General features: G+C 33.7%; 1 protein-coding gene and 1 pseudogene across 1 annotated transcript; one reads left to right on the forward strand and one right to left on the reverse strand.

Moving 5' to 3' along the window:
* The first annotated feature begins 1,648 nt into the window (after positions 1 to 1,648).
* Positions 1,649 to 9,980, forward strand: Pa1 (PTIP binding protein Pa1). Its single transcript, XM_035370971.2, has 3 exons — positions 1,649 to 2,287; positions 4,515 to 4,603; positions 8,206 to 9,980. Exons 1-3 carry the CDS (start codon positions 2,034 to 2,036, stop codon positions 8,352 to 8,354), a joined length of 492 nt encoding a protein of 163 aa, XP_035226862.2. The 5' UTR covers positions 1,649 to 2,033; the 3' UTR covers positions 8,355 to 9,980.
* Positions 9,981 to 16,835: 6,855 nt separating this feature from the next.
* On the reverse strand, positions 16,836 to 17,596 carry LOC146998266 (uncharacterized; annotated as a pseudogene).
* Positions 17,597 to 24,725: the final 7,129 nt, after the last annotated feature.

The raw sequence follows: 24,725 nt of genomic DNA on the forward strand, positions 1-24,725 counted from the left end.
AGTCCTCGAGGCTTTGCCGTAATTACATAAAACCAAAACTAACCACATTTTAGATCTGAATAAATATACACAAAACTAATGTAGTATCTAAAAGTAGACCACATTAAAAAATCTGATAACTAATTATAAATCTTGCATTATAATATTGACAAGAATTTAACCGAAAATTATACAGGAATTTAACTTGTTTTATACAGGAGATTCTAGAAACTATTGGAAATTGACATTGATATCGGTACAGTTAAAATTACTTAAATAAATATTTTAACTCAAAGCAATTTAATGTAAATGTTGAATTTAGGATGTGCATAGTTTGAATTATATACTGCATATTCTTTAATGCATGTCTAATGTATTACATTTTATACACTAAAAATTAAAATAAAAGTAGAGGGAAATACATTATAATTTAAAACATAAAATTTCAAAATTTATAAATTACTCATCAGAACATGAAATTAAGTACATTGATATATACATTAGTTTAAAAATAACAATTTTAAGTGAAAAGTATGCACCCCTTCTTTATATGTGAAATAGAAAAACACCAAATATATTATTTTCACTAAAATTTAATTAAGGCATTGGTAAAGTAGAATAAATAAATAATGTAGAATCATCAGCATCAAATGCGTTATTTCTATTGCGAAATACTCGAGTTTTTCACAAATTTTAATAAATTAAAATATTTATTACGCACACTTAAAAAAACAATCCGTGACCTCCGCCGTCCTCAGTTTACCTCTAAAACGACAGTCAGAAACTTAAACGGCAGCTGTCCAGCTGACGGAAAAATTTCCTACGCGTCGATCTCTGTAAAGTTCGAGAAGATGACACCAGACTCGCTCTCTGTCGAGTAGATCGTGAAAAACGACCCGTTCTTCTATCTCGACGGTGTCCAGACTAGGGCCATCAGACACTCCCCACGTCCCAGAGAAAAACATCGTTACCCACGTGACATCCTTCCCACATAAGAATCACAACCTTAATTGACTCATTCACGCAAAACTGACTCTGCGGTTTTACCACCCGCGGCTACATCTTATAACACTGAACACTGAACTTGACACCCCCCTTTTTTCGCCGCCGCTAGTGCAGACCTCACTCTCTTTCATCCGCCTCCCACACTCCTTTCACCATTCTCTTTCTCCCCCCACCCGCTCTTTATCAGAAGTTGAGTAAAAAGATGTTTCTACATCTTGACACTCGAGAATAAAATACGATCTGCGTGTTGGTAAAGTCGCTGAACACTGGGAGTTCGCTCCGGGGTTCAAATCCCGGCGAACGGGCTGCTTGCGATGGCGTTTCCGTGGTTTTTGTCATTGTAACGTGTTTGTAACGTCTCTTGCGGAATGTATCTCATTCAGACCACCTGATATTTTCAGTTGAATCTTCTTCACTACCTTAATAAACGAGGTTGACGTAGTACCAATGTACTGAATTTATATTTTGTCATTAGAAATCAAAGAAGTGATTTTTTTTTTCTTTTTTGTTGCTTCTCGTTCCATCTTATTGTTTATTAATTTTAAACTTTAGTATTTGATATTTTCTTTGTTTAACCCAAAGAATCTCTAATCCTTAGAGATTCTTTGGTTTAACCTTTCCTCGAATTCCTGTAGGCTGAAAAACTGAGATTAAGATGTGTAATTGATATTTGTTGACAAAGTGGTGTCATGGCTATTAGTAGATCGTAAATTTTAGGATAATTATTATCGGAATTTCATAAGAACTTGAATCCTATAGCTAATATTTGAACTTCAAAGCATAAAATTTCAAGTCATTGCATTCGAAATTACAAAATAAGCTATATGTCTGGCTAATTTTTAACTACTTTTTTTTTTCTATCATCGCAATATACACTTTACAGTACTTATTTTTGCGTCGAGTAATCGTATGATTTTGATGGTGTAAGAAATCTAAGTAATTCGTTTAGTTCATCGGCTTAAATTGTAATTTTAAGAAAATAGTTTGATTAAATTATATTTTATTTGATTGAACTGTTGAATCTCAGCAAGATCATTCCTTTATGAATAATGGAAGAACCTGATTCTGTATCTGATGACTTTATTGTCTGTGGTAGCGATGATGAACTTGGGTCTTCTAAAGAATTTACGAATTCATGGGAACCATCACCTGAAGAAATAATAAATATGTATGAAATTTTAGAAAGTAAAGGAGTACTGGATTTTGAATGGCAGTGTCCCGGTAGAAGATCACCAAGTATTAATTCAATTAAGTCTGATCTAATGGAAAAAGGTTCAATTTCAGATGATGATAGTAATAAGCAGTAAGTATGGTTAAAATAAAGCAACCATTACGCATTTCCTTTTCACTTCAGATTGTTTAGCTAATCTTTGGAATATGGTAACAGGTAGTTTGGCGACATTTTGGTAAGGCGATAATGGTTACTAGCTAGGACTTTAGCAGTGTACATGGATATAGTCAAGAGTGGGTGCAATGCCATTTTTGTGCAATTCTGGGATTTTTTTTTAAGTGAAAATAGGTCGACGTGTACATGGATGATACCGTGTATGTGCAATTCGTAAAAACGCGGCAAGCAGTAGGCGATTTTGCACTTTGTCCCAATTCCGCACCTCATCTTCGTCATGATTAAGCACTTTTGTTCCATAAAAGTTCTAGCATAAGCGTAATTCGGCTAGCAGATTGTTGGAAAAAAATGTTGAGTTAAAAAAAACATGCCTTTACTTCATGAAAACAAAATGGCGTCCAAACAAAAACTAGCAGGTTGCTGTAGCAGGGTTGGTCGCCAAAAAATCGCCAAGTTACCATAATCCAAAGATTAACCAATTGTTTTTCATTTAAATGCAACAGAAAGATTTCAAGTCAGAAAAGCTATATATTTTGGTACTTATGCATTATCAGATTGAGCATGAATGTTGACTATTATTGAATTACCGGAGATCCAGCCAAAGTCTCGTCATATCACTTCTGTGGAATTCTAAAGGAACTGACACCTTTTTATTTAATAAACAATCAGTATTCGACCCACTTCATTTTTACGTTTCGTAAAAAGACTTTCGTAAGTTTCTATTATTTTGTTAGGCCTTCTGATTTTATTAAAAGTTCTATTTAGAACACTATGAGTACATACTTTTGCAAGTAATTGTTCCATTCTGTTGCTATTTGTCAATCATATTCAGCTGACCATATCATGTCCATTAATATGCACTTTTTTTTTATGGTAGGATCCTAAACATTTAAAACAATCCATTGCTTGTTGTTCTGTTCTAGATATGTCTCAAATTTTAATCTTCTTCTTTTTTTTTTTTTTTTTTTTTAAAAAAAATGCAATAAGAAAAATACAGCAGTAACTGTTTATATCCTTGTTCACAAAAACATAGGTACCTTGGCTTGTCGAGAATCTTTCAGGGTTGCATCAGACGAAAGTGCAGATGTTACGAGTGTGTTGTTGCAACTTGCTTATCCATAATTGATCCTAAACTGCACTGTTTGGTGAGAGTTTCATGTTTGATAGAATAATACATTAATTATCCATATTTCTCTACTCGAATTTCTTGCAATGTAAATGATATAATATCCGTTCAAATCATCAGTATTGTAACATACAGGCTTTTTTTTTTTTTTCAGGCTTACTATTTAGTACTTTGATATATGCTCTAAAAATATGTTGTAATAGTCAATTTAACAAAACTTGTTTAAAAGCGTGCAAGTTTCATTTTTTATAAAGTAATTGTTAATAGCTGATAGTTGTGAAAAATCTCTACTTGCTAATCATTTTTAGTATTAATAGATGTAAGATAAGTGACTTGGTGGGCAAATTCAATTTTAGATTGGTGTTTTTATGTTAAAATGTAAAAAGTTCTTTACATTTCAAAACACTACGGAACTTGTGTCTGTACATCAAAATCAATATTCAGAGCTCCTATTCCCAATCAAGAAAATATTGTATCAAACTGTCTGTTGAAATAAGCAAAGCCTTTTCTTAACGACATTGTAAAGATTTTTCTTTCTAATTTTTTATTTTTAAAAATATTAAAAGTACATCATAAGTATGCTGTTATAAAATTGCTTTTATAATATTTTATGTATAAATATGTTACAAATAAAGTCTAAAGATAATGCCAAAAATATAGAATTCTGCATAGTTTTATTTTTTTATGTTTATCATACATACTTATATGCATTTTGAGTTTTAGGTGGTGCTTCAAGATCATTTATGTTGTAATTTCTATTCTGTTATCTAGAACCCATTTTACACAACACTTTACAAATAAATAATTTTGTAACAGAATTTTAAAAATGTTTTTCTTAAAAAAAGTGCCCTAAATTTCTCACTTTAAAAATAATGGCTCTTGTATTGGAGTTAGGATTAAAAGATTTTCTGATCCAACTCTGCAGCTTGACACCCAAGTCAGCTTTCAAGAATGGCATTATTTGTATATAACTTTATATAAAATTTTATCAGCAATTTTTTTTTTTTTTTTTTTTTTTTTTTTTTTCCGATTGAAAATGATTTTATTTATTGTTTACAGAGTTGAACCTAATGAATTTGATTTCAAGGATGAATTTTCAGTGGAACAGCCATCTCCAAAAATTTCTCAAAGAAGAAGAGTATCTCATGGTAAAGAGACTTTCATATATAGAATTGTGAGACAAAAGGGCTTGGAAATTATTAATCTTGTAATTCTTTAAATATGTGACTTTTCCTTCATATATAATTTTGAAGTTAAGTACAGTACAAAGTCTGTAATCCGGACGTCCATAATATGAATGATCTATAATCCGGACCTCAAAGCTACAAACTTTATACGCATGCGCGTTTAATGTATAACGGATGGTATAAGCTAGGCTAAAATTATCTAAGGCATTTCAGTTAATGTTGCAGATTGCACTGTTCCTTAATCTTCTAATTGTATCTGGCTTATTATTTTTTGCAGACTGTTAGAACAATTTTATAAAAATTAAGCTTGAACTTTCGATTATGTCAAAAAGAGTTTAAAATTCTGAAGCTACCAAAGGATCTAGAAAGCGAAAGCATGTTTCGATGTCCATTAAACAAAAAGTGGAATTGCTTCAAAAAATGGATAAAGGCATATCCATCTCAAAATTATGCGAGAAGTATGGCATTGGAAAGTCCACTATATATGACACAAGGAAAAGGAACTTTTTGAATTTTTTCTGGAAGCATCTTAAACAAGTTACATTGAAAGAAATGTTTAATAAAGTAAACAAATAAATATTAAGCTTTTTTTGTAAATTTTGATACCCTTTGGTTCATAATTGTTCTTTATTTCATAAATTACGATTTCATATTTTTAATTGTATAATTTCTGCATGCCATCTTACCAGATTTAAATTGATGATCTATAATCCAGAAAAAACACTAATCCGGAATCGCCTGAGTCCCGATGAGTCCGGATTACTGACTTAATACTGTATAATGTTATAATTTGTGAATTATGCGGTAAAGAAATGTGGTATTTCCTAATTTGTTCAAAGAGTAAATGACCTTGAACCCTTAGATTTCATCCAACTAGTAAGATACATAAAGAACTTTAAAAAAGCCTATAGAAATAGAAAGTATACTAATAGAGAACCTAAAAATGAATATACAGTACCTGCTGCTCATTAAAATCACTTCCATTCCAAGCTTATTTGAGTTTATTAAGCGGCTGAGTTTAATAAATGATTTCAATATTGCAAATTATGCTATCAACTTAGCTTAATTAGTAAGATAGTTACTGACAGTTACTATAATAATTTATGCATAAATTATTAATTAAAAATTAATGCTTAAATTAAAATCTTCACAAAACTTTGAAATATATTTTAGTTTTTTTTTTTTTTTTTTTTTTTTTTTTTTTTTTAAATTATTACAGACTTGATGAAATTTTATACGTTTAGAAAGAACTGCTGTTATCTGTTTTATTTGTTTTGCATTGTTCATCAACAGGCTTTCAGTTTTGTTTTTTTTTTCCCCCCCAAGTAAAACTGTTAGTAGCTTTTATGAAAAAACTTTGGTATCTTTCAATTCAAAGTTCTCATAGTTTGCAGTGCTTTTCTTAATTCAGCTGAGGTTGGCATGTAGTCACTTTCTTCCACATCAGTTTCAGTTTGTGCAGCTCTTTTAATACTTTCTATAATCTCATAGTTAGTGTTTTCACATACTGTCTCAACCTTAGCATCAGTTGTAACATATTCTAAAAACAAATCTTTGTAATTTCTCTCACTGATGTCCAAAATATTATAAATAGCATCCAGTTCCTTTGTGGCTTCTTCCAAATAAAAATCTCATTTTCTAAAGCAGTTTGTAATTGTGTTTTGGAATACTATTTTCTATCCATTGACTACTGTAATAATCATTGACTCTAGCATACACATATTGGTAAAGATATCTTCCTCAAAGGGCTTGTATTTTCACAAAATTCAATTTTATTTATCTTTTTTTTTCCCCCCCCCTCCCAAATGACACTGCTTCTGTAATTACATTTGAAAGATCTTATAATACCTAGGTCTAATGGCTGAATGATAGAAGTATTTGCAGGAAGAAACACTAAATTAATGTGTATTTTTCAAAATGACATCAAACATCAGAGGAGTGTGCTGCACAGATTTTTTAACAGTAACCTATATTTATAGGTTTCAGTTCTCTGTCCCATTTCAAAAGAGAAATCAGTAAAAATGCTGTTTGTCATTTATCAGTTGTTACTATGGTAAGTTAAAGATAAATTCTTGACTCCTTTAAATCGAGGTTTTGTACTCTTTCCCAGCAACCACTGGCATCTTTTTAATTGTTTCATCCATAATGCACATTAATAAGACAGTAGTTTGTTCTTTTAATTTTTTAAAACCAGCTGTTGTTTCACATTTAAACACTACTGTGTGCTCCGGTAATGCTCTGTTTCTTTTAATTTCTTAAAACCAGCTGTTGTTTCACATTTAAACACTACTGTGTGCTCCGGTAATGCTCTGTAAAACAGACACTTTCACCTGTGCTATAAATTTTATGTGGTTTATATTCTTCTAGAAGCTCGGATAAAACATCTTTTATCCATTTCACAGCTGAACGATAATCTGTTCTTTGCTTCTCACCATGTATTTTCTGAAAATCATTTAGGCATTTTTGGCATGTTGCATTCAAATTATTTAATTTCCTTATTTTTGCAGTTTTTTGGGTGGCCTTGTGATAAACTTCTAGTGTTAAAAATTTAGCATTAGTGAAATCCCACAGCCTGCTGTGCTACTTTTGTTGGTATTCAACTCCTTCTTTTGGGGGGAGGGGGGAGAATTTAATGGAAAATTCCATTAAAAAGAGTTTTTATTTATATTGCTACAAATTTATATATAATTAATATGATGGTGTTTGTCATAAAACTGTTTAAGATATAAAATATTTTGATAGCATACATGTGAAATAAATGGTGGCTTTTGACAGTTTAAATAAAAGACATTTGAACACCAGAAAAGCAATAAAATCCATTTTTGTAAATTATAAAAGCTTTGATATTGTCTACATGGTATAAAAGATACATAAAAAATGTGCATATAAACTTTCAGTTAATTGCAAGGAGAAAATGGCTGACAAAAAGGGAAAAGAGGCTGCTGATAGAAACAGCATTTCAAAAACAATAACATTTTGTCTATGCTGTGTCTAGTGTTGTATTTTGAAGAATAATTGTATGTATAGAGTGTAAATTGTAGTTTGGTATGGAGTATAATGGAGTGGAATATATAGTAGTTAACTGCAAGTTTTTAAAAGTTTTATCTGAATGTAGTAGTATTTAAATAAATGTAATTATAATCTTTGCAAGAATAGTATTTTATAATAAACATCTTTGATGTGAGTCCTTGTAATTATATTTTGGCTGTATAGTGAACTCTGAAATGCAGTTTTCTGCTTCTTCCAAAGTGTATTCATATGGATCTCCATTGAAAGTGGGAAATTGTATTTGTTAAAAATTATAGCTTTTACTTCTTGTGGGAGCCCAATTTTAATACTTTTCATTACTTGTCTGTGGTTTGTAATAATTAGAAATTACTTTTTCAAATAAAATGTGCTTTGGGTAACATTTGTAAATTCCAGCTGTAGTAGTTGTCTGCCTAAATTTCATCAGTTTTCTAAGCATTTCGACTATTGTAGTTATGTAACATGTGTAAATATTTTCTTTACAAGTATTTAAAATGTTTATGTTTATTTTATTCATGCAATATTTTCTTTTTCAGTTAGTAGTGCACAGAAAAGAGTTGCAAGATTGGATAAAGTTATGTATGATATTCAAAGACATCGTAAATTAGATGAACTTGAATTGCAGAAAAGTGCACCTTCTACTATATCAAGTCCTACAAACAATAACTCTGATTATAAAACATAAATATATTAATTATTTGATATTTTCTTGAAGCTTAGATATATATATATATATATATATTAATTGAAATTTGAAAAGTTGTAACTAAAGTAGAATTGTATTTTCCAAAAGAAATTTCGGATACATTGTGTATAGTTTTTCCTTTTTGGCCTTTATAATATCTTTCTGTAGTATTGTATATATACAATATATATATGTAAGATATAATAAAATATGATAGCTGCTTTAAAAATAATTGGTAACTTCAAAATTAATATTCTAAGTTTGGTGCTCTCTCTCTAAATTCATCTGTTCTCACAAATTTTCACATGCAATTTTTGTTTTTATTTTTTTCCTAATGTATTTTACTTCCAGAAGTAAATTTTATTTTATTTTATTTTATTTTATTTTCTATTCTTTAAAATTTTTTCTTTTTGCATTTTTATTTTATCCTTAACTTCTTTCCCTTCTTTTAAGTACTTATTGATGTTACATCTCCAATTCTTCAAAAGTAAACTTACGTATATTTCTCTGTCTATGAAATTTTAAGTTGAAATTTACAACATAAAATTTCACTCTGCAAGCCATCATGGGTAATATTTTCTGGAACTTTAACACTTTTGCTGCCGATCATGTGAGGTTATATTGATAGTTAATGCTATATCACAGAAATAGATTGTACCTATATGCGAACTTACTTATTATAAGAAGTATGATTTAAAAGATTATTATGTGTACCACATTGATTACTTATCTTAAAGAATCGAATTTTATAACTACGTGCCAGCGCGTGATCGGCATTAGAGGAAAAATTACTTCTGCAATGCCGCATTATGCGCTGGCATGTGGCATTTAAAGTGAATCAAAATAAATAATAATATGCATTATTTTGGTGTGAAACTATATTCTAAACAAATATATATATTACAAATGAATTTATTGCAAGATAGCTACAATGATATTATTGCAAACTATATATTTCAGAATGTTATTCGTGTATGATCTTTGTGTGAAATGAAACTTTGTTTCCAGTCCAAACCACATACATTTACAACTAGTTTCTAACTTTCACTCCACACTAATACCAACATATATATTCAAAACATAATGTCGATTGAACATGAAAATCAACAATAAGATGTTGCTTTCCTTGCACTAGTACATGACTGGCACCTGAGACATCACCCCACACCATGCGCAAGAGCGTAATTGGCTCTTCAACAATGAGGCCAGTGTGTGATCTACAGCAAACGTGCTAAATCCAAACGTACAAGGTTCATTCTGTATGGTTTCATTGAATATTACATTTCTTACTTTTTATGCTACTGACACTTAATAGGAGATACTGAGAACTTTTTTTCTTTTAATGTATTGTACTAATTAGTAATGACTGTATTGTATTAACTTTTTTGGATTTTGGAATGCTATAGAAAACATGGCAGAATTTTTTTTTTTTTTTTTTTTTTTTTTTTGCATATCTTACTTTTACTCAAAGAATTCACCAAACTATGTCTGACAAATGTAAAGTTTAAATTTTCTACTTTCTATTTATGTATTTTCCTTTCTATTTAATTTTTATCCTGCTTTTAAAACATATTAATGCTGTATTTCTGATTCCCTTACCCTAAAAATAAATACAGGCACAAGTTTCTTTATTGTAAGATCTACTAACTTTGAACTAATCTTATAAAGAGTAATAAATTTTCATGGCATAAAGTTTATTCAAACCAATACTTGAGTTTTTTCTGCCCAGTTCAGATACATACCAGAAATATTTCATTTCTTATTATTTTACTCTACAGACATTTGCATGAGTATACTCAGAACATCCTTTTTTATTCAGCAGAAGGATGCCTTACATTACTAACACCGATTACCGTTTAAAACACTATACAAAAATAGCTTGTATTTTATTGTGCACATACTACCTAAAACCACTAAAGATTTTCTAAACCTTGATTTTTTTTTCATGTGAAAACATCACTTGGAGTCTGAGCATGATGTCAACCATCTACTGCAGAACCTCATAAATGCTACTGTATTTGGACTTTGCCTTGCCTTTCTTAACAAGGTACACAAGATAGTATTATTTTTAACTATAATACACATAGATTTAATATTTAGTCATGGAAATGAAACTTTGTCGCCTTTTTCCCAACTTGGAATACTTTTTTCAACCAGTAAATATGATTATTATTTTTTCTGAGTTTCGTAGCTTTTTAACATATTCATTGTAAATTAACTAAAATATACCCGTATTTCACATTGACAGTATTTTATTTAGCACTGAGCTCTTACAGCCTTTTGAGAATGAAATTCAATTTATCATACCTGGCATATAAATTCCTATTGTGAGGTAGCCGTTCCTCAATAGACACTAATGTCGACTAGCTTTAAAAGGATTTATTAACAGAGCACACAGGAACGGTTACAAACCAAAGAAATATACATAAAAATGAAACATATACCAAATGGAACATCAAACATTTGAATAAGATAGTAAACTATCATCATGGCGGCTGGAGGTCGACTGACGTTTTTTTCATATCGCCACGAGATCGCGTTTAAATAAAATAGTTCGGTTACAGTTCATGAGTTCATTACGCTGAATAAAATAGTTCAATTACACTTAAATAGTTCTGTTACATCCTTCCCCTCTGACTTCGTAGACATCTCGGCAAGAAGTCAGGAACTGACATTTGTCTACTTTGTGCAGCGGGCGGAGAATCAGATGGACGGGCTCCAGTTTGACGAGCAGTAGATTTTGCATCACCAGCACCTTGTGCAACAGGTGCAGATTCGGGTGGTATTACACATTTCGGGCGTCCTCTTTTCTTTAAGGGAACCACTGGAGTTACACGAGCTGGGTTTTGAAACTTATTTCGATCTTGATATGGTTTCAAGGCTGAAACATGATACTTGCCGATAATTTTGTCTGGTTCGTGAGGATCGGCAATATCATGGTTGGAGATCTTGTAGTCACTATCACATAAGGACCATCTCTCTTCGGCATGAATTTAGCAGTTTTCTTCAGTGGACCTTTGCTGATTGGGTGGAGGGTGACCCAAACTTTATCTCCAGGAACGAATTTCGCTGTTTGTCTTCGTTTTTTGTCAGCATAACGTTTCTGTTTATCTTGATGCAATTCGACTCTTTCTCATACCTGTTGTACATTTCTTGAAAAACGTTTCAAATATGGAGTAATTTCGGGAACAAAATTATCGTTCTCGATTACGGCTTTTATATCATGCTTTACATCATCTAAGGTTCGTAACTCTCGTGCAAATTGAAGAAAAGCAGCAGAATGTCCAGTTGAATCACATTTGGCTGTATTCAAAGCAAACCTTATTAATGGCAGTTTATCCTTCCATGACTGATGGTCGTTACCAACAAGTATTGCTAAACGTGGTTTCAGATCTCTATTCTTCTTTGAACTGGGTTAGATTGTGGGTGATAGACAGGAGTAAGACTTTGATCAATGTTCAAGATATAGCATAGTTGTTGCATAACAGCACTAGTAAACTGGGTACCATTATCACTTATTATTTTCCTGGGTTACTCAAATCGAAGGGCGACTTCCTCCAAAAGAATAGTGGCACATTCTCTGGCCGTGGCTTCCTTTAAAGCAAATAGTTCTGTCCACTTCGTGGCACAGTCCTGCACAATAAAAATCCATTTTTCACCAGATGGTGTTTCAGGAAGGGGACCGAAAAGATCAATTGACAAGGTCTCAAAACGTTGAATATAGACTGGAGTTTAAAGTAAGCCAGATGGCTTTTGATTAGTGGCTTTATAACGACAGCTTTTGACATATTCTGCTATAACCTTTCTCATTCCAACCCAGTAGCACCTTTTTGCTATTCTATAAAATGTTCCTTTAGATCCATAGTGACCGGCCGTTGGCGAATCATGATATTCTTTCAAGATCTCTGCTTTTCTGTTTTGAGGTATAACTAGTTGAGCTTCTTCCTGTTCCGAATCAGGGGAATACCGGTACAAAACTCCTCTGTTCATAACGTAGCCTCTTCCAGTCCAAGTTGCACAATCTGCTTCTTTCTCTGGACTCTCAAAAGTTTCGATGATCTTCCGAAGATCATCATTTTCTAGCTGGGATTGTCGTAATTCTGCAGGGCTAATAGTAGGGATTTCGACAGAGACAGCACAGACTTGACAAGAATCTGTACTTAAGTGCTCGCAAATAGGACGAGATAATAGATCAGCAATAAAGTTCTATCGTCCAGGAATGTAATTGATAGTCAGATTGTAGGATTGGATTTGCAAGGCCCATCTTGCGAGCCTACCAGTTGGTGACTTTAAAGACATCAGCCACCTCAATGGTTGGTGGTCAGAGGACTGGCTTTCGACATATCCTCTAAATTTGTGGAGTGCCCATACTACTGCTAAGGCTTCTTTTTCTATGGTGGAATAGTTTTGTTCTGATGTGGTCAGCAAGCGGCTGGCATATTCTATAGGGTGTTCTTCATTTTAACCTTGTAGCAACACTGCTCCAATGGCTACATTACTAGCATCTGTGCGAATGATAAAAGGCTTCGTTCCATCAGCTTGCTTAAGAATCGGCGGGCTAATTAATTTGGATTTCATCTCTTGGAAAGCATTTTCTTGTTGTGCTTCCCACTTCCACAGCGCTTTCTTCTTTGTTAAATCCGTTAACGGTTTGGCTATTTGAGAAAAATTTGGAATATATCGACGATACCAGGAACACGTTTGTACGAACGATTGCATTTGTTTAACAGTTTTCGGCGATGGCATTTCTGCAATGGCAGCAGTCTTGTGTGGATCAACAGCTATACCATGCTTAGTAATGTAATGCCCTAAATATTTCACTTTTTCACAACAGAAGTGGCACTTCTCACGGTTAGCATTGAGCTTGAATAACGATAGACATTGGAACACTTGTTCTAAGTCAGAAAGGTGCTTTTCGAAGCTAGATGACAGCACGATGATATCATCTAAATATGACAAAGCAAACACATTCAATCCAGAACGGAACTTATTTATCAATCTAGAAAAAGTGGCAGGAGCGTGTAGGAGTTCCATGGTGAGGCAAGACACAAGTATAAAATATATAATCTTTATTTTACACATCAGTAATAACATTCCGATGAGAAGGGAAATACCCGCTCCATACACACCGCTCATCCGAGGGGGGCATGCGCAGAACTCACAAAACTTCGTACGGTGTTTCCATGGCAACACTCCAGAGTATCCCCCAGTGAGGGAGACCGAACGATACACAAAAAAAATGATACAGCATTTATATTATACAATGATAATGTTGAAGGTAAAAGGTATACTATAAAACACAGAAATTAAACTACATAATGAAATACTGAATAAATAACAATATATATAAATTATATATAGTAGGTGGTAGACAGATGTTGAGGGAAATTGACATGTCGTCCAGATTTTGTGACATTGTTTAGGAACATGTGACATGGTAGGTTTCAGTGTGTCTGTCTTATTGGAAGGTTTAGTGTTAGGGACAAAGGTTTTATCACTAATGAAAAATGCAGGTTTGAGTCGATCAATTGAAACAGTTTGATTTTTACCGTGCACGGAGATGATAAAGGTTTTATCATATCATCTATCATGACTGGATGAGGACCTGAGTATGGTTGTTGAAGAGGAGGCTTGACTGAGTCAATTCTCAAATAAACATGAGAGCACGATTTTAAAGATGGATGAATGTGGATAGGCTCTGAACAGTGTTTTGATGTTGCGATGGGAATCAGAGATTGCATGATAGATCGTAAACGATTTACATATGTTGGTGTCGGGGATGGCGGAGAAAGCTGATCTGAGCACAAAATGTCCGAAGGCAGTCTTAAGGTAGTACCATAGACTAACTCAGAACAAGTTGCTTGGATGTCGTCTTTGACGGAAGATCTAATACCCAAAAGTATAAGAGGTAACGATTCTGTCCAGCGAGGATTCTCTTGCGATTTTATGCTGTTTTTCAGCTGGCGATGAAAACGTTCAATGATTCCATTTCATTGAGGTCTATAGGCAGTGGTACGGAGTGCCCAGCAGGTTCGTGAACTCCCGGAAAAGATGCGATTCAAAGTTCCGACCCTGGTCAGTAGTGATAGTGGAAGGGCATCCAAAACGAGCTATCCATCCACTAATTAGAGCTTTACAAGTTGTTTCAGCCGACATATCAGATGTAGGAATTACTTCCGACCATCGCGTGAAACGATCGATTATGGTCAAGCAATACTGATAACCTTCAGAAATTGGTAATGGGCCAATAAAATGTATGTGAATATGAGAAAATCTGGCATCAGGAAGTAAAAATGTCGAAATGGGTGATTTTGTATGCTTGTGTATCTTCGAACGTTGACATTTCTCACAAGCGTTCACAGAGTTTTTGATAAAAGTGTGCATGTTAGGCCAAATGTAACGTCTGCGGATCATTTCTGAAGTGGCAGATATACCTGGATGCGAAAGGTTGTGAATACTTTGGAAGATGCTAGGTCTAAATGAAAAGGGAATGAAAGGACGAGGGACATTGGTTGTGAAGTCACAATAGAGATAAATATCTTCAAGCGGAAAATACTGTTTGGAGAGCTTCAAAGAACAAAATTTAGAAGTTAGTAATTGTTGTAGTTCATGGTCTGCAAGTTGTGCTGAGGCTAACTGTTTGAAATCCAGAATAGGTGAGCGAGAAACAGAATCTACTTCTATTCGGGAGAATGTGTCAGCAATAACATTTTCCCTACCTTTAACATATTGTATATCAGTAGAAAATTGAGAGATATAGTCAAGGTGTCTCAATTGTCGAGGAGAGCACTTTTCTGCTTTTTGTCTGAAAAGGAATGTTAGTGGTTTTTGGTCGGTAAATATGATGAAGTTGCGACCTTCCAACATGTGCCGAAATTTCCTGATAGACTCATATATTGCCAGAAGTTCGCGGTCATATGTAGATCATCTCCGTTGACTGTTATTCAGTTTTAAAGAAAGGAATGCTATTGACTCCCATTGACCATTTTGGAGTTGCATGAGAGAGCTGCCAATAGCAACATCAGATGCATCGGTCCAAAGACTGAGTTGAGCACCAGGAATTGGATGTCTTAAGAGGGTAGCTTTTGCAAGAGCGTCTTTAGCTGCTAAAAATGCCTTGTCGGCTTCCTCAGACCACGGAAGAGGATTTTCAGTCTTCTTAGTTGGACGGAATGATTTCTTTTTGTTAGAATGACCTTCGAGAAGCTTAATTAAAGGGGACAAAATGTGCGCTGCATGTGGCACAAATCTGCGATAAAAATTGAATAGGCCAAGAAATCTGCGAAGCTGTGTTAAGCTTGTTGGTCTAGGAAATTTAGAAATGGCATCAACTCGATCTGGAATGGGAGAAATACCTTCTTTAGAGACTTTTTATCTAATCTAAGGTAGGAACTCCAAATGTACACTTTGAGGGTTTGATTGCTAAACCATAATGATCTAACCTTTGAAAGAGAGCTCGTAGATTGTTAATATGCTCTTTGTGGCTTTTAGAGGCAATCAAAATATCATCAATAAATGCATATACACCGATTAAACCTCTCGTCACTTCATCGATAAACCTTTGAAAAGTACTTGATGCATTACACAAACCAAATTGCATCCGAGTACTCTCGAAAAGTCCAAATGGTGTGCAGATAGCAGTTTTATGGACATCCTCGGGAGCAATCGAAATTTGATGAAATGCTTTGACTAAATCTACATGGGAGAATATGTTGCACCCATGGAGTTCACTTGTGAAATCAATAATACTAGGGATTGGATATTTGTCCTTTTTAGTCTGAGCATTAAGGGCCCTAAAATCACCGACAGGACGCCAATCATTCATATCGTTTTTAGGGACCATATGCAATGGCGAAGCATAATTGCTGTTGGATGGCCGAATGTGGCCTAAATCTAACAGATGTTGAAATTCCATTTTTGCAATTTTCAAACGATCGGGTGCAAGCCGACGTGGTTTGGCAAAAACGGGAGGGCCAAAAGTTTCAATATGATGCTGAACTGAATGTTTGACAATTTGGTTTGCACAGGGAGCTTGAACAATACGAGGAAATTCATTTAACAACTTAGCATAATGATCATTACAAATTACCGATTTCACTGAATATATACTAGCAACATATAAAATACCATAAGAATTTAATTTGGTGCAAGTATCGTTTAAGCGACGATTTCTAAGATCTGGTTGTAGGTTAAAATAATGTAAGAAATCTGCACCAATTATAGCAGTTTGAACATTGCATACATAAAAGGGATAAACAAACTGTTTTCTTAAACCTAAAGATAATAACTTTTGTTTATATACATTTATCTGAGTACCATTTGCAGACAGAAAAGTTTGAATAGGAGTAGTCAGTTTATCAGATCTTGAGGCTGGAATTAAGGAACAATCACTACCGGTATCAATTAAAAAATTAATATTAGTTTTCCGATCACGAACAAATAGGCGACGAGAAGAACTAGAAGGCGAGGCGTATGTCGCCGCTACTCCTTGCCCTGGAAATTTCCCTGAAAAGTGCAGGGTGGGGTACACTTTTTTGCTCTAGAAGCAAATTTTTGGTGGTACCAACATAGATCACTTTTTTCAGATTTCTCACGATTTGATGCATGACGAAAATTACGATTACGAGACTGACTTCTTGAACGTCGTAGAAATGCAACTTCCTTGCGAAGCGAATTATCTCTTTAAGCAGTTCAGAGTTCGGTGTAACACTAGATGATGCGCAAGAATCAGAAACTACGCTTACCTGAGCAGATGACACTTCCATTATTTTATCTGCTATTTCAGCAGCCTTTTGTGTGGTTAGAGGGGTGATCGATGCTAAAATAGATTGCACATGTGTAGGTAGTTGCTGCAGAAATAATTCCAAAACAAAAGTATCCATTACGTTATGATTTTCTGCACGCCGCTGCATAACGCGTAAGAGTTCAGACGGCTTTCGATCCCCTAGTTGCTCACCGGCAAGTAAGCGACGTATTTCCTGCGATTTGCTTTCACCACAGCGAGAAATGACTTCATTCTTCAGTTTCCCATATGGATCCGTGTGGTCAGGAGAAATGATGATATCCCTCACGGTCATAGCGATGTCAAGAGGTAAATGCGCCACACAGTGGTTATACTTGGTTCTGGATTCTGTTATAGCCTTTGGAACCGCTAATTCAAAAGTAGATTCCACCATCGTGAACCAAAGAGATGGATCAGAAGGAATGAAAGGAGGTATTTTCACTGCAGATATTTCATCCATTGTTTATGATGTTTGGATAGTATAGTTTTCGTATTTTGTCCAGATTCTAAGAAACGATCAATGATCCAGATTCTAAGAAACGATGTGCGTTGTCCAACGTCAGTCACCAATGTAGGAGTTCCATGGTGAGGCAAGACATAAGTATAAAATATATAATCTTTATTTTACACATCAATAATAACATTCCGATGAAAAGGGAAATTCCCGCTCCATACACACCGCTCTCTCCTTACCATCTGCCGCTCATCCGAGGCGGGCATGCGCAGAACTCACAAAACTTCGTACGGTGTTTTCATGGCAACACTACAAGCGTTTTTCAATCCGAAGGGCATTCGGGTAAATTTATATGTACCAAAAGGACAAACAAAAGCAGTCTTATTTTGATCTTCTTCAACTACTCTCACCTGATGATAACCGGATCTCAAGTCAATAGCTGACATATAAGGTGTCGGTTTTGCTTCACTCAACAAATCATCTATACGTGGCAAAGGATAAGTGTCTGGAACGGTTTGAGCATTTAGGTTACGATAATCAATGCATAACCGTACTTTTCCATCTGCCTTGGGAATCAGAACCACAGGAGAGGCATAAGGGCTTTCACATTCTTTTATGATACCTTGTTTTAGAAGGGAATCAAGTTCCTTTTTCAACAGTTCTTTCTTACTTGGGCTCATTCGATATGGAGGGTCTGAAACAAGGGGGCTCTTTCAATGAATGGAGTGGCTTCTCCCCCTACTTTCTCACATTGTCTTTCAAAAATTTGCAGGTAGGTTGCAATGTCAGAAGTTCCTGTAAATTTACGAATTAGGTGTTGAATATTTGTTTCAATTGCTGCATTTGAAGCAAAGGCGGCATAGTTAGGATTTGAGCTGGCAGCTACCAGGTTTAATTTTAAATGTTCCAATTCTAATAAAAGTTCTTGTTCTTTTCTTTGACGTGCCTCTAGATCGTTGCTTTCACGTTGTTTTTGTTGTCTAGTTTCGATTAAAGTTTCCAGCAGATTCCTGGTAAAAGCCTCATCATTAGTGTCAGAATTGACGATAAGATCTTTAAGATGTATTACTCGCATAGTGTCGTTTACAGCGAAACCCAGTTCTGTAGCGAGAGTTTTTAAATCCTCTTTTCGTGCTTTGGCAAGGTAAGCCATAATTATATGAGAGGTCAAGGGGGAAGGGAAAAGATGAAGTTTAATTTGTTGTTATTTCGATTTTATTCACAATACAGTATTTTAGAATTAATAATTATACCTTTAAGTAAAATGTTTATACCCCTATTAAACAGCATGTATAAATGTAAACAATGTTACTCGTACATTTATATACCACTATTAAACAGCATTTATAAATGTAAACAATAATACTCTCAAAGTTTATTATTTCTGAGTCGTACAAATATCATAAAATGCCCTCATAAAATCAACTTGTATCCAGAAAATAACATGTAATAAATTGCTCAAAAATTGTTTACTAAGCAAAACATACAAAAACATACATAAATGTCTTACCATAAGCTTTTATATTTAAGCTGAATTCTTCGAAATCTTAATCTTAACAAAATATTAAGCTAATTAAGCAACACACACTTAGTAACTTTTTTACTTTAATTAGTCATTTGATTTTATTCATAATTATTTTCTTTCGCTTCAAGAAATATTTTTCAAGACATGCATTCATTAAAGGAAAACAATCGTATTTTCTTAAAGTATTATACTATAATCATTTTCTCAAAATATTCGTCGAAAGATAAATCAACAAGTATAATATTTTATTTTATGTAGAATAAAACGGTGAAAATGTGCTTTAGGCGCCTGCTTGGCGATTTTCAGCAGCGGCGATCTTTTGAAAATCGCCAGTAAAATATCAGAATACGTTGCATAAACAAAGTTGCGAAGGTGGAGCTATGTGACGTTCATAAATAGGTGGGACTAAGATTGTGACGTCATAATGTATTCTCTACAGATGTAGAAATAAGTATACTAAATTTTTTGTATTTCAAACTACTATAATACGGTAAGTGAATTGTAACAATTATTAAAACTGTAAACAACGTCGCAGTCTCTCATACAGGGTGAATATTTTTAAGCTTTAGTATTTATACAAATAAAAACAGATTTTTTAAAATTTTAATTTCATATTGCGGAACATTTTAACTTATCATCTTTACAAAAATACCTTATTGCTACGTAACGACACCATCTCTTACATTCTAGTAAGTAAACAATCTTCATTATTTTCTAAAAATTTTTAAGCTTTACATTAATAAAAAAGAAAAATATTTATGATTGAATATCAACATCATACACAGCTTTCATTTCCCTGTTTCTTAAGTTCCTAAACCACGTTTTATACTCTCGTATTAGAATTCTACACATTAATACATTTAAAAAATCTAATTTCTCACAGTGAAAGAAAATAAGAAACTATTAAAAATAAGCAATTTTAAAAAGAAAAAATATTTTCACTTACCCTTTTCAGGAAAATAAAAAGTCTTTTTGAGGTTTTTTTTTTTTATTATTATTATTATTTTTATTTATGTCGGGGGAAAACCTCCCTAAACCCCGTCTTTAAGAAAATTTACTCAGTTTTATCGGCCGTTTCCGGCGGATAAATATTTATGATTGCCGCTAAAAAGGCACGATAATGTTCATCACTTAGTGAGTGGTTGAGCCATTTTCGCCACATATATTCCGCTAAATATGAATCAAATTCGCCATCTACGTGGTTTGTATTTCGACGTAAATGACGTTTGATTCCAGACCAGGTACCTTCTATGGAATTAGTGTGCGCACCCGACTCGGGATCACGGAAGTACAGACTGTGGTTGACAGTCAGATGGCTATAACCTAAATTTTTTAGTCCACCATATGCCTTCCAGCAGTCTGAAACCACAGTTGATCCCGGCAACACCCATTCAACTATCACTCTCTCCAAACTCTCCTTTGATCTATTCTCAACCTCTCTAAAAAAAACATCTGTTCATTCCTCTCTCTAAACCACCAATTACCCAATGACCGTCCACAGGCTTTCCTCTTCCATACTTCATTTTCCCGAATTTGCTCTCATCCACTTCAACTATTACTCCTTCACCACCAATTGGAACACTATCATTTATCACAGTCGTCATACACACTTCTCTGCAAAACATAAACCAATCAACAACAGCATGTTCATGCACTTTCACTTCTTGAATCACAGATTCATTTCCCATTTTCAAAAACCAACACCTCGTAATTCTCAAAATATCACATATACTCAAATGGCTATGACTAAACCATGAACCTTTCCTTATACTCCTACAAACATCATGCGCATTCACTTTTCCTTGCTTTCTACATCGCCATTCAAATCCATCTATACTTCCCTTTCTCTCACAAAAACGCATATTTTCACCACATTTCGAACAAACAAAAAAGTAGCAATCAAACCAACTTTCATACACCATTCAATGACGGCACGTTTCCCTTGCACTTCCAATAAAGTAATAAATTTACATGTACAATCACTCACCTCTCTCAGCATCACAGATAAATCCATAGCGACTGTTATTTAACGAAATATATGCAGAAAAATGTTAAAAACACACAGATAAAACCACTCGATTGATAACTACCAAATAACATTCAAACGGCAACTGAATTAACTGCCCAAATTAAGAAGTAAAAATTCCAAGAGAAATCGTCTGCTTGGAAATTCTTTTTAACTGCAAGTATATATTTTTGAAAACATAAATTATCGTCTACTAATTGACAATTTGTCTTCGTGTCTCTCTCCGAAGAAATTTATTCGTATCTAGTTATTAAAAAACGCTGTGAAAGCCATAGCTTTTCGATATCTAAAGCTACGATAAGTAATATTGTCAACGATAGGAAATTAAAAAAATACAACAAATATAATGAAATTAAAAAACAAAATAAAATTTGAAATTTAAGTTTAAAACACAAAATACCATTAGTTTCGCTTAAACGCTACGTGTAATTCACAACAAATGCGAGAGGTTTAAACCTCGTAGAAATTTACAACATTTTCATTCAAACATGGAAGTTTATTTCTCGCAAAATGCATGATTCATTTGTTAAAATTTATTTGCGTGCATACATATTTTCTTAAAGAGATATCAGTCACTATGCATACCAGAAACAGTGTATAGAAAAGCCTGCTATACAATTTGAAGTCAATTAAATAAGATTAAAAAATTCAGATAATTACACAACCTCGGCATTGCGCACCACATTGGTTTTGCCCATGTGCACATCGATCTATTTTCACTTAAAAAAAATCCCAGAATTGCACAAACTCGGCATTGCGCACCACATTGGCTTTGCCCATGTGCACATTGATCTATTTTCACTTAAAAAAACATCCCAGAATTGCACAAACTCGGCATCGCGCAAAACCTCGGCATTGCGCACTACATTGGCTTTGCCCATGTGCACATCGACCTATTTTCACTTCAAAAAAATCCCAGAATTGCACAAACTCGGCATTGCGCACCACATTGGCTTTACCCATGTGCACATCGATCCATTTTCACTTAAAAAACATCCCAGAATTGCACAAACTCGGCATCGCACACAACCTCGGCATTGCGCACCATATTGGCTTTGCCCATGTGTTCATCGATGTATTTTCACTTAAAAAAACATCCCAGAATTGCACAAACTCGGCATCGCGCAAAATCTCGGCATTGCGCCCTATATTGGCTTTGCTCATGTGCACATCGATCTATTTTCACTTCAAAAAAACATCCCAGAATTGCACATACTCGGCATCGCGCACAACGTCGGCATTGCGCACTGCATTGGCTTTGCCCATATACATATCGATCTGTTTTCATTATAAAAAACATCAGAGAATAGCACAACGTCAGCTTTTCCAGTCTTCTAAGATTGAGCCAAAAATAAATACAAAATATTAAAAATAAGCAACTTTAAAACGAACCATACAAGAAAAATTTTTGCACTTACCTTTTTCAAGAAAAATGTAAAGTCTTTTAGAGAAGTTTTATATATGAATTTATCTCAGGGGAAAACCCTTTTGGATCCCTCCTCATCTTTAAATAAATTTACTAACGTTTCATACGCCATTTCCGTAATATATGCAGAAAAAAGGCTAAAACCCACAGGGGGAAAACACTCGATTAAAAAAAGAACCACCGCATAAGAATATTCAAACCGCATCAGAATTAACAAGTAAAAATAAAAATAAATAAATAAATAAATTTTAAAAAATGAAAGCTTTTAGATTTTACATTACGCCCAAAGGGGCGTTTTTTTTAACGTTTTGTGTGTTACCTTTCTTTATCAAATATAATGTTTTTTACACTTAAACCATAAAATTCAGTTCAACAGTAATATCGCAATATAATTTTAAAATGAGCATATCTTTAGAATTTCCGATACACAGTTCTGCACTCTGCACGTAAAGATGTTTTTTTTTTTTTTTCGCACTGTGTTGCCGTTGCTCGCTTTGAAATCTTTGAGTTTGCTAATCAAAAATTCGTTCAAGTTTTACAAAATATCAATCAGATAATAAAAAAAATTCCAAGTTTGGGCTTCCAGATACCCATATTAGGTTGGAAACGTATGTTATTCAAAATTTGATGGCTCTAGGTACCGTTGTTTTATCACAAAGCGAGAAACATTTATGCAGATTTTTCAATATTTAATTTCTTTAAATATAACACAGGGCGATAACATTTACTGGCAACAGAATAACAACACAGCTTCAAAACATCGGGTTAGCCATGTTGGCGCGTGTATTGTCCATTGAAAAACAATCGCCAAGCAGTGGGCTAAACCGCATTTTAACCGAATGAAACATTTAATGAGGAACAACAGCACTCAAAGGAAGTAAAAATAATACAAGATTTGACGTAAACACATCATAAAATATCGCTAGTCTAAACATTTCCGCGGGGGAAAATCATCTGCTGCTGTAACAATGTCCATGAATATATTCAGACTTTAACATCAAAACATTATTCAGTGAAACAATATTATCCACAAATTAATTTAATATGCGCATTAACATTTTAAAATAACAAATTACTATTCAAGAAATAACGTTTGCTAACGGAAAGCCGTTTGCTTTCGTTTAATACTCTTATGCAGTATCAATAAATCAGATTTCAGTAAGGAATTTACATTTGCTTTAAGAAACAGCTTATAATAAATAATCAGTTTAGAAGAACTTTAAACTGAGATTAAACGATAATGTAAACGAAACTTATCTTTTCCGTTGAAAGTGTCCAGTTGATGATTCGATGTGCTAGCAGCACGGCATGATAATTTTAATTCCTGAATTGGTTTCTAGAATTTTTGACCAGTAGTCCACACCTGAAAATAAACTGAGCCGATATCCAGCAACTAAAAGTTAAATTCGGGAGTAAGGGCTTGTTAAAGCCAAACAGAAATTCTAAACATTTTGTTGCGCCATTTTGGATTCAAATTTAGTTGGGCGCCAATGTGATGTAGCCGTTCCTCATTAGACACTAATGCCGACTAGCTTTAAAAGGATTTATTAACAGAGCACACAGGAACGGTTACAAACCAAAGAAATATACATAAAAATGAAACATATACCAAATGGAACATCAAACATTTGAATAACATAGTAAACTATCATCATGGCGGCTGAAGGTCGACTGACGTTTTTTTTCATATCGCCACGAGATCGCGTTTAAATAAAATAGTTCGGTTACAGTTCATGAGTTCATGGCGTTGAATAAAATAGTTCAATTACACTTAAATAGTTCTGTTACACTATGTAGTTATGATACATTACACGCAATATTTAATAGAGCTGCAAATAATGATCCAATGTACTAATTAACTTAAAACATTAACACAGTCATTTTGAGACAGGAATTTCAAATTGGCATTAAGTTTTAAACTCTGAGCTCTTGCAGCTGTTTGAGAACATTTAATTTCTCATGGATAGCAAATAAAATTATACATAAGCATCATATATAACATATAATATTGACATGAAGCCCAAATAATAATCCAAATTAACTTAAAAGTTTTAGCACATTCTAAATTGAAGTATGCATTTCAGATTGACATTGCTTAAAAATGAACTTTTTTGATATTTAACTTCTCATAGATAGAAAATGAAATTACATACAAATA

This window comes from Stegodyphus dumicola, chromosome 3 (genome assembly GCF_044657685.1).
Source record: "Stegodyphus dumicola isolate Sdum_Otavi_A_Nest chromosome 3, ASM4465768v1".
NCBI classification, from domain to species: Eukaryota; Metazoa; Arthropoda; class Arachnida; order Araneae; family Eresidae; genus Stegodyphus; species Stegodyphus dumicola.